Below are 15,355 nucleotides of genomic sequence, written 5' to 3' on the forward strand. Positions count from 1 at the left end.
GTGAGATTTGAACCCAGGACGTGTAAAGAGCCACATGAAACACTGCTAAGTACTTTGCCTGGTGTGCTAATGATTCTTTGCTAGCTCATCACGTTTAATGCAACAACAACAACAATAACAACAATAAAAATGGTTTCCAATTTTGGCACAAGGCCAACAATTTTAAGAGAGTGAAGTCGATTATATCGCCAACAACCTCGCACCTTGTCAATACTCAACTAGTCCTTCTTTTATCAAAGCGAAAAGGATGAAAAACAAAATTGAACTTGGGCAGAATTTCAACGTAAAGAACCAGAAGAAAGGCAGATAATTATTTTCTCCAACACACTAACAATTCTACCTGCTCAACATCATTATTATGATAACAACAACAACAACAACAACAACACAACAACAACAACAATAATAATAATAATATAATAATAATAATAATGGTTTCAAATTTTGCCACAAGAGCAGAATAATAATGATAATAATGATGGTGATGATAATAATAATTATAATAATAATAATAATAATCATCATCATCATCATCATCGTTTAGCGTCCGCTTTCCATAATAATAATAATAATAATAATCTTTTCTAATCTAGGCACAAGTCCAAAAGTTTGGGGTGAGGGGGGGGGGGCAGTCAAGTAGATCAACCCCAGTGTTTGACTAGTACCTAATTTATCAACCCTGAAAGGATGAAAAGCAAAGTTGACATTGGCAAAATTTGAACTCAGAACATAAAGACAGATGAGATACTACTAAGCATTTCATCCGGCATGCTAACCTTTTCCTCATTATTGATGATTATTATAATAATAATAATAATAATAATAATAATGATAATAATGCCCTGATGCAGTACCAGGCATTGGTTCTCATGGCTTCTAATCTTAACTGGTTGGAAGTGTTATGTACATTGTTTTGTGTTGATATAAAAGATGGGCCACAGCAAATATTCTACTCAATACCACAGGTTTGCTTGTCAATTGTTTGACCTTAACCAGTTGAGCATCTCCCAGTACTTTGTAATAAAGATTGTTTGCCAACATAACATGGCAGTCCTGGTTTAGGACTAATGTTGCTGTAATTTAGCCCCAAGAGACATCGTCTCCAGCTGTCTATACAACATGATCTGTGTCCTTATATTTTTGAATAAGGGAATCTAGCACCCCCACCCAGCTCAAAACAATATATGTTTGAAAATATAAGGACACAGATCATGTTGTATAACCAGCTGGAGACAATGTCTCCTGGGGTTAAATTACAGCAACATCAGTCCTAGACCAGGACTGCCATGTTATGTTGGCAAACAATCTTTACTACATGATATTTATAATATGCAATCAAGTTCTCCCCTGACGACCCATTGCAGTTAGGAAACCAAATGCACTTGGAACATCCAATGCTGAGTTCCAAATAACTGCAATGGTAAAACTTATGTTGGAACTAAATTTTTTATACTGGTGTTTATCTTAATTTCCACTAATGATATTTACATAATCATCCATGCTTACAGTTTTGCATCACATAAAAATTATTTACAAGCTCACCGATAAAAATAATCTTGACCGTATAATTTTTCACAGGAGATTGTGACTTCGAAGACCCAAACTGTTTATGGACAAATGTTCAAGGTACTGGTGATAATTTTGATTGGATAAAATTGAAGGGCCCAGCTACAAATACCAACACAGGCCCAAAATTTGATCACACACAACAGAATGCACAAGGTAATTTTAAAATATCCATTTCCCATGTATTTTTTCATATCTATGTTTAAAGCTATATCTCTTTCCATTCCATGTTATTTTATATTTTAGAAGTGATATATCTTTGTAGTATCTGTGAGAGGATGATAAGCTACTCTTTTGAGAAGGTTTTATCTATTATCTTCATCAGATGTCTTGTTCCTGGATACATACATATTCAACGAGAATAACACACTTAATGATAGTCAAAGATCAAACCAATTAAAATATAATGTGCAGATAGATAAATGTCAGAAAAATGTTTTATCTCTCGAAAGATGAATGGTTTTAAAAGATGAAAGATTTGCATTTTCTCATGCCATTTAAACTGACTAGAACATATTACTGCAACCATCCACTCTATGTGTCATGTTTAAGTGGTTACTATTAACCTTTGCTTGCTGACATCTTGGTAGGAAAACCACAAAACCAAGGAGAATGCAACCTGTGGGGCTGCTTTTACATGAAGAGTGCAGGAGTGGCTGTGTGGTAAGTAGCTTGCTTACCAACCACATGGTTCCGGGTTCAGTCCCACTGCGTAGCACCTTGGGCAATTGTCTTCTACTATAGCCTCGGGCCTACCAAAGCCTTGTGAGTGGATTTGGTAGACGGAAACTGAAAGAAGCCCATCATATATATGTTTGTGTGTCTGTGTTTGTCCCCTAACATCGCTTAACAACCGATGCTGGTGTGTTTACGTCCCCGTAATTTAGCGGTTCGGCAAAAGAGACCGATAGAATAAGTACTAGGCTTACAAAGAATAAGTCCTGGGGTCGATTTGCTCGACTAAAGACGGTGCTCCAGCATGGCCACAGTCAAATGACTGAAACAAGTAAAAGAGTAAGAGGAGAGATATGACTTTAATTTCTATCATTTAGTATTTCATTATTTTTATTCTTTTATCACTATTTATGTGTTTTATTAGGTTGTTTCTTCTATTTTATGGTGTTTTCTCATATTTTTTCTAGCTTTAATGTTCTGGTAGTTTCACATAAAAATATTTATACATAATTCTGGCACCTGTGTCGGTGGCACATAAAAAACACCATCCGAGCGTGGCCGTCCGCCAGCCTCGTCTGGCACCTGTGTCGGTGGCACATAAAAAACACCATCCGAGCATGGCCGTTCACCAGCCTCGTCTGGCACCTGTGTCGGTGGCACATAAAATCACCCACTACACTCTCGGAGTGGTTGGCGTTAGGAAGGGCATCCAGCTGTAGAAACACTGCCAGATCTGACTGGCCTGGTGCAGCCTTCGGGCTCCCTAGACCCCAGTTGAACCATATAACCCATGCTAGCATGGAAAGCGGACGTTAAACGATGATGATGATGATGATGAATTCAGGAAAATATGAAACAATGCTCTCTGATACCAGATCACTGCCCTCGTTGTCTTCTTTTCAGTTACTTCCACCCTTATATAAAACAGAGTAACCATTCTCTCCTCTACAGCAAGACAGATATACTTGCCTCTCAGCACCTGATATGATGATGTCTCCTCCCGCCTTATACTACTATCCCACTCAGTTGAAGGTCTTTTCTTTGTTTCGTGAGTTACTTGGACACCTCACTAATACCGGTGTCATGGAAAAAGTACCTGCTACACTCTGGCAAGAAACTGGCATTAGAAAGAGTATCCAGCCAAGAGCTCGGCACTGTCTTGTAGCTCATTGGATTCTGTTGAAAGGACCAAATATTGACGACAATGATGATGATGATGACAATGATGACAACAACACCAAAGATGATGATGGTGATGATGGCGATGACAATGATGATGATGACAATGATGACAACAACACCAAAGATGATGATGGTGATGATGATGATGATGATGACGATGATGACAATGATGATGATGATAATGATGATAATTATTACCCAGTATCAAGAAGGATGATGATGATGATGACAATGATATGGTGCTGATGATGATGTTAATGATGACAATGATGACAACGATGATGATTATGATGATGATGGTGATGACTGATGATAATCATGATGATAATTATTACCCAGTATCAAGAAGGATGATGATGATGATGGTGATGATGATGATAAAGATGACAACGATGATAACGATGATGATTATAATGATAATGATGATAATGATGATGATAGTTATTACCCAGTATCAAGAAGGATGATGATGATGACAACAATGATGATGGTGATGATGATGATGATGATAAAGATGACAATGATGACAACGATGATGATTATGATGATAATGATGATAATGATGATGATAGTTATTACCCAGTATCAAGAAGGATGATGATTATGATGACAATGATGATGGTGATGATGATGATAAAGATGGCAATGATGACAACGATGATGATTATGATGACAATGATGATGACAATGATGATAATGATGAGTGGACAGCCGTCATATGTATTTATATATATTCATGTACATATATATGTACAAACATATATACACACACACACACCTCACACACATAGACAGACAGACAGATAGATATATAGGTATTTCTACAATTTAGATTTATTTAGATGTGCATGTTGAATCTACCAAATAAGCAGTGAGACAATTGTATATCTTAGTCATAAAACTATGACAAATCACTGTTGTGTCTGAGGAAAGTCATTTTCTTTTTGTGCCTTTAATTTAACATACTCACCGGTAAAATTTCCACTTATTTCTTATTTTTATTTTCCTAAAATTTCCATTTATTTCTTATTTTTATTTTCCTAAAATTTCCATTTATTTCTTATTTTTATTTTTCTAAAATTTCCACTTATTTCTTATTTTTATTTTCCTAAAATTTCCACTTATTTCTTATTTTCATTTTCCTAAAATTTCCACTTATTTCTTATTTTCATTTTCCTAAAATTTCCACTTATTTCTTATTTTTATTTTCCTAAAATTTCCACTTATTTCTTATTTTTATTTTCCTAAAATTTCCACTTATTTCTTATTTTTATTTTCCTAAAATTTCCACTTATTTCTTATTTTTATTTTCCTAAAATTTCCACTTATTTCTTATTTTTATTTTCCTAAAATTTCCACTTATTTCTTATTTTTATTTTCCTAAAATTTCCACTTATTTCTTATTTTTATTTTCCTAAAATTTCCATTTATTTCTTACTTATATTTTCCTAACATTTCCACTTATTTCTTACTTATATTTTCCTAACATTTCCACTTATTTCTTATTTTTATTTTCCTAAAACTTCCACTTATTTCTTATTTTTATTTTCCTAAAATTTTCGTTGCGTCTTGCAACCTTTTCAATAATGGACATAGTCAAGACTATTGAAAAGGTTGCAAGACACAACGAAAATTTTAGGAAAATAAAAATAAGAAATAAGTGGAAATTTTACCGGTCAGTGTGTTAAATTATAAGGCAAAAAAAAATAAAATGACTCTCCTTGACACAACAGAATATGCTTCAACACACGAACTCATATAAAGAATCTTGCAAACCAAATCCAAAAATGAAATATAACAAATCCCGTTAAATCAGAAAGACTGATTTAACAAAAAATGATTTAATCTCAGCTTTACATTATCAGAAAACATTAATGCAAAATATCCAGTAGCTGTATTGTATCGTTTTTCATGTCTTTAACAGCAAAGAATTGCATAAATAATTTAACCTTCTTTCAGGTCACTACCAATATATTGAAAAAGCAAAAGGAAATGACCCAGGCCGAGCTTGGTTAGTTAGTCCACTTTTCCAACCACTTACTTCTGATAAGTGTCTGCAGTTCTGGTATAACATGAATGGGAAAGACATTAGTAGACTGTCAGTTGTAATCACCGTTGCAGGTTTGTATAATTGATTCCTTTTAGTGAAATAAGTAGGTAGTAACACTATTGACCATTATGATTCTATATCTGCGTGTGTATGTATAAGGCAGTGTGCTGCCGGAATTGTTAGCATGCCAGGTGAAATTCTTAGTGGTATTTCGTCTGCCACTACATTCTGAGTTCAAATTCCGCCGAGGTCAACTTTGACTTTCATCCTTTCAGAGTCGATAAATTAAGTACCAGTTACGCACTGGAGTCGATGTAATCGACTTAATCCGTTTGTCTGTCCTTGTTTGTCCTCTCTGTGTTTAGCCCTTTGTGGGTAGAAAAGAAATAGGTATTTCGTCTGGTACTACTTTCTGAGTTCAAATTCTGCCATGGTTGACTTTGCTTTTCATCCTTTCAGGGTCAATAAATTAAGTACCAGTCAAGCACAGGGGTCGATGTAATCGACTACCTCAATCCCCACAAATTCCAGGCTTTGACCCACAATAGAAAGGTATCTATGTGTGTATGGGTGTGTGTGTGTGTATGTGCATTTGCACATGTGTGTTTGTGTGTGAGTATGTATGTAAAAGGTTTTTCTGTGTAAACTATATGTATTGATGATGATGATGATGATGATATATAAGTACATATATATATATATTCATATAAGACACAAGGATTGAAATTCCACTCGTCATGAAATGTATGTAGCCTGGATCTTATCTACTCCATTCCTCAAGTCTTATATATATATATAATATATATATATAATATATATATATATATATATATATATATATATATATATATATATATATATATATGCATATGTATGTATGTACGTATGAATGTAAGTATGTATGCATGTAAATATGTATTTATGTATATATGTATACATATGTTTATATGTATTTTAGTATGCATGTATGAGGGGCTGCTGAAAAGTTCCTGGCTTTGAGCAAAAGAAAATACAGGAGAATCAGTTAATCATAATTTTATTCAACATATTCCCCTCTCGGATTCACACACTTATTGCAGCGGGCCTTCAGTTTTTCTGATCCCTGTAAAACAACTCAGAATGATGGACTGCCAACCAGGGTTTTCTGCCGAGTTCAAATTCCGCCGAGGTTGACTTTGCCTTTCATCCTTTCGGGGTCAATAAATTAAGTACCAGTTGCATATTGGTGTCGATCTAATTGACTGGTCCCCTCCCCCAAAATTTCAGGCCTTGTGCCTTGAGCAGAAAAGAAAAGAATACTGTGTAGTTGACAAAATCATATGTGAAATAAAAAATATAAAATGTTGACAAGTTACCCATGGCAATCTGTGTGTGTGTGTGTATATATATATGTATATAAAATAATATTTTTATGGAGGCAACACAGGCAAAGTCTAAAAGAACATAAGCACCATCCGATTGTGGCCATTTGCCAGCCTCGTCTGGCACCTGTGTCGGTGGCACGTAAAAAGCACCCACTACACTCACAGAGTGGTTGGTGTTAGGAAGGGCATCCAGCCGTAAAAACATTGCCAGATCAGACTGGGCCTGGTGCAGCCTTCTGGCTTCCCAGACCCCAGTTGAACCATCCAACCCATGCTAGCATGGAAAGCGGACACTAAACAATGATGATGATGATGATTCGAAACCTATGTAAAAACATATATTCTCTATAAAATGGAAATAAAATTCCAGAATGCATAAATATATATTTCATATTTAATTTCCTCATACTAAAGTATTACAATTTTAAATGTACTTACAATAGAAATTTTTCTTAAATCCAATCGTGTTTCATGTATTACATCGACATTTGTCTATTTGTGTATATTTATGTATTCTGTAATTTTTATTTCCATTTTATCGAGAATATATATATTTGTAAAATTTTCGAATGGGTATTTTAATTATGTTCTTTTTGACTCCACCTGCGTTGCCTCCACAAAAATATTATTTTGAATATAGCTCAAAACGAGCACTACATATTCCTATCTGTATATCAATGAGAGTTATCGTTAACATTTTATTATTTATGCACCCTTTTCAAGCTTAGCCAGGCTCATGGGCCCAGTTTCCCGGTTTCTATGGTGTATGGGTTTCCCCCCAGCTGGACGGGACGTCAGTCCATCGCAGCATTACTCAAGAAACAGGAAGAGAGAGTGAGAGAAAGTTGGGGCAAAAGAGTACAACAGGGGTCGCCACCACCCTCTGCTGGAGCCTCGTGGAGCTTTAGGTGTTTTCGCTAAATAAACACACACAATGCCCGGTCTGGGAATCAAAACCGTGATCCTCCGACCACGAGTCTGCTGTCCTAATCACTGGGCCATTGTGCCTCCATTGTTAACATTAAAAAGCTCTAAATAAACTATATTATATATATATATCTATAATATATATATATATACTTTGGGGGCCACCTGGACATCTCATCACCACTATTTCTTTGTGACTCCTACTTACTCATTCTCACTCTCTTCTCCAAACCTGAGTAACTATGTGGCTTCTCTACAACACGAACCTTCTCCACCTCTGCCCCTTTCTCTCATACTTTAACCCTCATCATCCTGCATAAATTCACCCCACTTTTGGGTTTTGTGGTCATGTCAGCTGTATGGAAACCTCAGTAGTGCCAATGACATAAAAAAAACACCCTGTACATGCTGTAAAGTGGTTGAAATTAGGAGGGGCATCCAACCATGGAAACCATCCTGATGCAGACATTGGAGCATAACGATGACAATGGCGATGGTGATGATGATGATGATGATGATGATAATATGTGACCGCATGTGTACCGTTGGCGATTTTTTTTCCTCTGTCTTCCCTTCTTTGGATCTTTCCTTCTCCTATGTTTCCGACGAAGAGCTCCACTCGAAACGTTAAACCCGCCTTCTTTCTTTCTTTCCTGAGCGTCCAATAATACTATATTTGTTCCACGTCCTCGCATTGTTGTGTTTTTTGCGTTCTTGTTTGGATTAATTATATATATGTATATATATATATATATATATATATATATATATATATATATATATATATTTATATATAGAGGGCATTATTACACATACATGCCACACGCTAAGAGGGACATTAGTCGTTTCTACCAAATGTCCCTCTTAGCGTGTGGCATGTATGTGTAATAATGCCCTCTATATATAAATTAATATGTTCAATAAGAAAGAATTATTTTCGAAATTTTTCTCTTATGAGGTTTTTCACGCTATCTACCTGATAATTTCTTGTTAAGATTCCTTATTAAGAAGTTATCCTTAATTGTTATATATATATATATATATATTATGTACATCTTTGAATTTATATAGTAATGTATTTTGATGGACAAATAATTCAAATATAATTCCAGTTGTTTAATATCTTTTTTCTTTTTTTAATATTTTTCATGCTTTATCCAGGCTCAAGCAATATTACCATTTGGCAATTAGAAGGAAACCAAGGTAAAGCATGGTTACAAGGCCAGGTATCTCTACCAAGGATAAAGAAACCTTATTCTGTCGTATTTGAAGGCATCAATGGCAAAGAACAAGGTGGCATAGCTCTGGATGACATCACTTTTATAAACGAAGGCTGCAGAAGTAAGTCCCTCTGCAGATGATAGCATTATTTTATTATATCTTGTGTCTAATTAGAAATACATGCTTATGTATTTCAATTTTTTGCCTCTCTTTTCTCGCTCTTTCTCTCCCCTTCTCAATGTCTCTGTCTTTCTCCTTTCCTTTTCTGAGATAACCATGTATACAGTTCTATATTTAAGAGATGAGGAATTATGTACATTATTTACATTCGACGGATATTTGTCCTCATCTTGATTGTTATTAACACAATGTTTCGGCTGATATACCCTCCAGCCTTCTTCAGGTGTCTTGGGGAAATTTCGGACCTGGGTATTCTTCAATGTTATTATTCTTCGATGTTATTATTATTATTATTATCATTATTATTGTTCAGGTCACTGCTTGGAATCAGACTCAGAATCTTGGGGTTAGTAGCCAGCGCTCTTAACCACTATGCCACAGGCATATGGCATCAATTGCAACCCGGTCACAGACATGAATTCATGATGTTGCAGTGGATCTACATCAGTAACGAGGTTGCAATTAGCATGATGAAAATTTTACCATAATAAAAATGGTACCAAAATTTTGGCACAAAGCCTGCAATCATAAGCAGTGGCATAATCAATTACATCAACCTCAATGTTCAAGCTTTCAGACCCTGCTTTTCCACACTGGTCTTCTTCTGGGAAGCCATTTAGCCCTGATCCTGAAGTCACTAACAACTAACCTATGTAGTGGGGTGCATTCTTCACCTGGAAAAGTTTTGGCATTTATAAGCAGCCATCTGACTAGTGTACCTATTGGGCTTGTAGGTGAACAGGTGACTGGCAGGTTTCCTGAAGTTAGTATTACAGACCATAAGATCATTTTCATCGCAGAACTCCAGCAGTCTGGTTCCCTCCTCATTGTAAGAACCAAATCTGTTGCCACCATGCACTCCATGGAAGCTTCCCAGATATTGTCCAACATGCCCATTGAAGTCACCAGCCACAAAGAGAAGGTCCCTGTCATTCGTCAATGAGGTAGTCTGCAAGAGAGTGTCATAAAATTGGCCTTTCTATTCATCAAGCAGACCGGGCTGAGAGGCATAGGCCCAGATAATGGTTGCTATTCAATGTTGCAGGACTAGTCTAATTCTGCAGGACTAGTCTAATGTTGCAGGACTAGTCTAAGAATTCTATCACAGACTCTAATTACCTCGATTACCTTATCAACCTATTCCTCAGCAAGGAGTATACCCACGCCCCCAACCCCATCAATGTTCCTTACCCAGAAGATCTTATACCTATGTTCTTGGCCTGTGAGGAACCTAACAGAAGCCCCTCTCCACCTTACCTCTTGGATGCAACACAAATCTACACTCCTCAGTTCAAACATCTCAACAATTTCACCAAACATACTTTTCAATGTGCCAACATTAAGTGTACCAACTCTGAGGGTGTGGGCCAGCAAGACCCAGGGATGGAAGACATTTTGAATCTGAAAAGAAAGCTCGCTTGTGCATTTGGTAGACATCGTAAACATACAAATAGACTTCAACTTGCATACACTTCACCATCATTTTATCCACTTCACAATCACTATATTTACCAGGAGATAAACACTAGATAGGGATGGAGGGAAAGGGAAAGTGGAGAGAGCATTCCATATGGGTAACCATTAGGCTTCTGGTAGAGGTTAGAAGAGAAAGACTTCCAGTACAGGTGGTAGGGGTGGGTTGGGAGGGTGCATTGTGAATGACAAAACACTATGGATGCCCTATTCCCTAACTAAAGGCAACGAAATATATCCACAAACAAAGCAAAAGACACTAAATTAACATATTAATAGTTTTCACCAAGCTAACATGGCATAGGATGAATGCTTCCGTTGATTAGCTCCAAGAAGCCATCACCTCTAGCTAGCTATGTGACACACAAACCTGTGTCCATTATAACCTTCGAACAGGGGAGGTCAGCAGCTTCCCCTTGCTGGTCTGGCATCCACAGACTAGTTTCGGGGTGGTTACCTCTTATCAATGTGGAGTAGCCGAACCCAGCAGGCATCGCTACTGACCGACTATTCAAAGGATTATTTACCTAAATTCAGTGGAATACATCCACTGGTTTTCAAAAATAGAAATATCATTATTTCTAATTCTCTTTAAAGGCTTCTTGGAGCTAATCAACAGCAGCATTCATCCTATTTATCTGGACTGCCGTGTTAGCTTGGCAATAACTATTAATATCCAGTACTGCTGCCGTAGCCTCCTTTAGAGAGAATTAAGAATGATGATATTTTTACTAAATTAACAGTTTTTTTTTAATTGCTAATATGATGTGTATTTATCTTAGTTTCAACACATAGCCTCAAATTAAATCCCGTACCATACAAGTACATCTCAAAGCTATATTTTTGATAATCTAAATTTTGAATTATTTCAGTAATCCCATCCAAAGCTTATGTAAAACGCAGCATGACAACCGTTAAACCAGCAGCGACAAAAGCTCCAGTCGATGTCTCAACTTCCTGCACATTCACAAAAGATTACTGTGGATGGAAGCAAGATAAATCAGACGATGGGGATTGGCTAATCGGATTAAGTGAGAAAGCATCAATGAAAGACCATACTGGAGATGGTAAGGAACTTTATTTCTGGCAGTAATAAAGAATTCTTTGTATTCTCAATAGTTTTTTTAATTTCTAATTGATGAAAAGTCAATTAGATAGATGTGAGTGTGGCTGAGTGGTACAAAAGTCTGTTTCCAAACAACATGAGTTTGGGTTCAGTCCCATTGGGCAAGTGTCTTCTATTGTAGCCCCGGGCTGACCAAAGCCATGTGAAAACATTTAGGAAATTGAATGAAGCCTGTCATATATATTACGTACGTATATATATGTGTATGTAATGTTTGTATTTATGTATGTATATTTGTATGTATGTATGTATGTATGTATGTATGCATGTGTGTATGTATGTATGCATGCATGTATGTATGTATGTATGTATGTATGTATGTATGTATGTATGTATGTATGTCAGTCGGTCAGTCAGTCAGTCATTGTTCATTTTTATTTCAAGATTTCTTGCCAATAAGGAAAGAGCTGGTTTTTGACCAAGATCCAAGGCTCCTTCACTGGAACTTCAACAATATCAACAGGGTATTTTTGTATGTATATATACGTGCAGATTTGTATGTTTTGTTTTATGCATGCATTCTCATGCATATAGCTCTCTATATAGACATACTCATATATACGTAAATGATAGACTTCTGGAAAGTTTTACAGATTTTTACAGTTCCAGTGATGGTTTGGATCTGTAGTCTTCAAATCAACTTCCTCCTTCCTGATTTCGAGAAGCCTAATTTCTCAAGATTGGTATTCAGGCAAAGTGTTACATATCCCAGTGCCCCAGTAATTAGATATAAACCTGTTATGTCACACGTTCGGATGCCTCTACTACTCCGACTGCTACTCTACTCTTGACTCTCTACTACTCTCTGGCTTCTAGACTTCTCCCACTATATATACGTATTGGGCTAGTCTACTTCATCGTCTGGGGGCGTCGACACAACAAAATCTAAACTTGTAATCTGGATAGAGTAACTGCAAATTTCTCAATAATTCAACTTAGGTATTTTCTTTTCCACTGATCTTTAGCTTTATGTTAACATCCACTGGGCAGCTGATTTTCATAATTGTATGCAGTTTCTCTTCGCTATTTCAAATCATTGTGTCAGGTTTATTACTTTTGCATTTTATTAAGGTTTTCACTGGGACATTCCACCAGTACTCCTTTTTATTATGAGTGGATTTGGCTTCCACCATACTGTCGGTTCTTATTTCTTTGTCTTTGGAGTTATGTGTGTATGTATAAACAATATTCCTTTATTGTGACTTAACATTCTATTAATATTTCCATTAAGATACAAAACTTTATAGTCTTTGATAATCTATGATTAACCCTTTTGATACCAACCCGGCTGAAACTGGCTCTGGCTCTGTAGTACAAATGTCTTGTTTTCATAAGTTTTGAATTAAAATCTTCCACCAAACCTTAGTCACAATTTATGTTCCCAGCACTAGCTTAATGATGACTAAGTTATTTTACTAAATTCTTTGTTATATTTAAAATAATTGAAAGAAACACAGAGCATCTCAAAATATATACGGTAACGAAAGGGTTAAAAAAATTATATGTCTTTTTTAAAATTCTCTGTTACAGCTAAAGAAAGGAAAAAATTTCAAGATAATCCCGCCCCACTGCAAAATACTACTTTATTTTACAAATTTCTGTGTTTTGGCAAACTTTTTTAAAAGCATATTTTTTTAATTATTTTCTCTTATTTTCCACTTTAGACGGCGGTCGCTATATATTTGTTAAACATTTAAATCAACCAAACAAAAAGTTCCGGCTTATCAGTCCAGACTTCACTCCAACTAGTGATACAAGTTGTGTTACATTTTGGTATTACAAATATGGTTATTCTTCAAATTCCCTCAGAATGTACATAAAAGAAGGCCTTAATTTACCATCTTCACCTGTATTAGCTGTAAATGGATTTCCAGCTAAAAGGTGGGAGAGAGAGATGTACAGTGTCCACATAAACAAAACGTTCAATGTAAGTCAATATATATAGTTATTATTATTATTGTTATTATTATTATTATTGTTATTATTATTATTATTATTATTATTATTATTATTATTATTATTATTATTATTATATATACATATATGTATATATATATATATATATATATATATAATATATATATATATATATATACACACACACATATATATGCATGCATGCACACACATACACACACATGTGTGTGTGTAAAAACAAATATCTCTCTGTGTATATGTTCAAAATGCAGTCTTGTTATGCATTCTGTATTTGATATTTTTTAATTCTAAATTTTGAATATGTTTTAAGTCTTAAATTGAGTTTTTCTTACCTGTTGTAATAATAGTTTACCTTCTATAAATAGTATATAAATATTTATTCTATGCCTGTATGGTGGTATTTGAAATTAACTTTGAAATTCAACATTAAAATTAAAATTCCAACCACTTTTCCCTCTCAAAATCTTAGGCAAAAAAGACAGGTCATTCTTGGCTTCCTTTCATCAGTCAAGTACCATAAGTCATAACGATTTTGGATAGTTACACTTGAGATGGTTCCATGTGCTTGTCCCTAAAAAAGTCTAAGCTAAGAGCATTAGACCCCTTTGTAAAAAAGCTAGTGAATGTGTGTGGCAACAAGGATGGAAAAAACAAACAAACAAAAAGAAAACGAGAACATGGTACACAATTACGAATACAACAAGAAATAACAAAGGGAGAAAAAAAGTAATCAGGCTTGGGAACAAATGAAATGAACAGGATAAGGAAAAGCATAAATATCCCAAAGACAAATATCCCTTCTTCAGCTGTTGACTGAAATTTGATAGTTTCAGCATTGATAACAGGATCACTATTTCAGCACACTATTAGACTTAATGTGGAATTCTATTAGAAAAAAATTAGAAAATAGAGAATAACAAAGGGTGGGATCAATGAGACATGGAACAGTGGGCTTATGCTATGAAGGGACAAGACAACAACATATATACAAGAATATATGAAACAAATATGTATGACAAACATCAATCTATCAACTTACTAAAAAGGATATGGAAAGATGTATTTTCTGCTTGAGAGAATAAAAAAGCTGGTGCTCTGTCAGTTGCAACAAGGGTTCCAGTTGTTTTGATCAATGGAACAGCCTGCTCATGAAATTAACGTGCGAGTATCTGGGTAATCTACAGACATGTGTACCCTTATTGTAGTTCTCAGGAAGATTCAGCATGACACAGAATGTGAAAAGGCTGGCCCTTCGAAATACAGGTACTACTCATATTTTGTCAGCTCAGTGAACTGGAGCAATGTGAAATAAAGTGTCTTGTTCAAGGACACAATGCATTGCTAGGAATTGAACTCACAACCTTACAGTCATGAGCCAAATACCCTAACCACAAAACCACACACCTTCACATGACCTGAAACAAACCAGACAAGGGATAAAGTAATTAAAAGACTAAGTAGACAGTCTTTTGATTGAAGTAAAGCAGAACTATAAATTGAAAGTGTGTGGCGTGGTAAGAAGTTTGCTTCCCAACCATGTGGTTCCGGGTTCAGTCCCACTGTGTGGCACTTTGGGCAAGTGTCTTCCACTATACCCTCAGGCCAACCAAAGCCTTGTGAGTGGATTTGGTAGACGGAAACTGAAAGAAGCCC

The 15,355-nt window shown here is 35.5% G+C and overlaps 1 protein-coding gene across 3 annotated transcripts in view; it reads left to right on the forward strand.

Annotated features, from left to right (window-relative positions):
• The window catches only part of LOC115213822 (MAM and LDL-receptor class A domain-containing protein 1-like), a 382,250-nt gene that overhangs the window by 43,749 nt on the left and 323,146 nt on the right, over window positions 1-15,355 (forward strand). For all 3 annotated transcript variants that reach the window (XM_036504533.1, XM_029782714.2, XM_036504532.1), the window contains exons 19-23: window positions 1,579-1,722; window positions 5,383-5,544; window positions 8,926-9,105; window positions 11,511-11,705; window positions 13,429-13,691. In XM_036504533.1, coding sequence (XP_036360426.1) covers window positions 1,579-1,722; window positions 5,383-5,544; window positions 8,926-9,105; window positions 11,511-11,705; window positions 13,429-13,691 — 944 coding nt within the window. The remainder of the gene's footprint in view (window positions 1-1,578; window positions 1,723-5,382; window positions 5,545-8,925; window positions 9,106-11,510; window positions 11,706-13,428; window positions 13,692-15,355) is intronic.

Source organism: Octopus sinensis, linkage group LG7 (genome assembly GCF_006345805.1).
Source record: "Octopus sinensis linkage group LG7, ASM634580v1, whole genome shotgun sequence".
NCBI classification, from domain to species: Eukaryota; Metazoa; Mollusca; class Cephalopoda; order Octopoda; family Octopodidae; genus Octopus; species Octopus sinensis.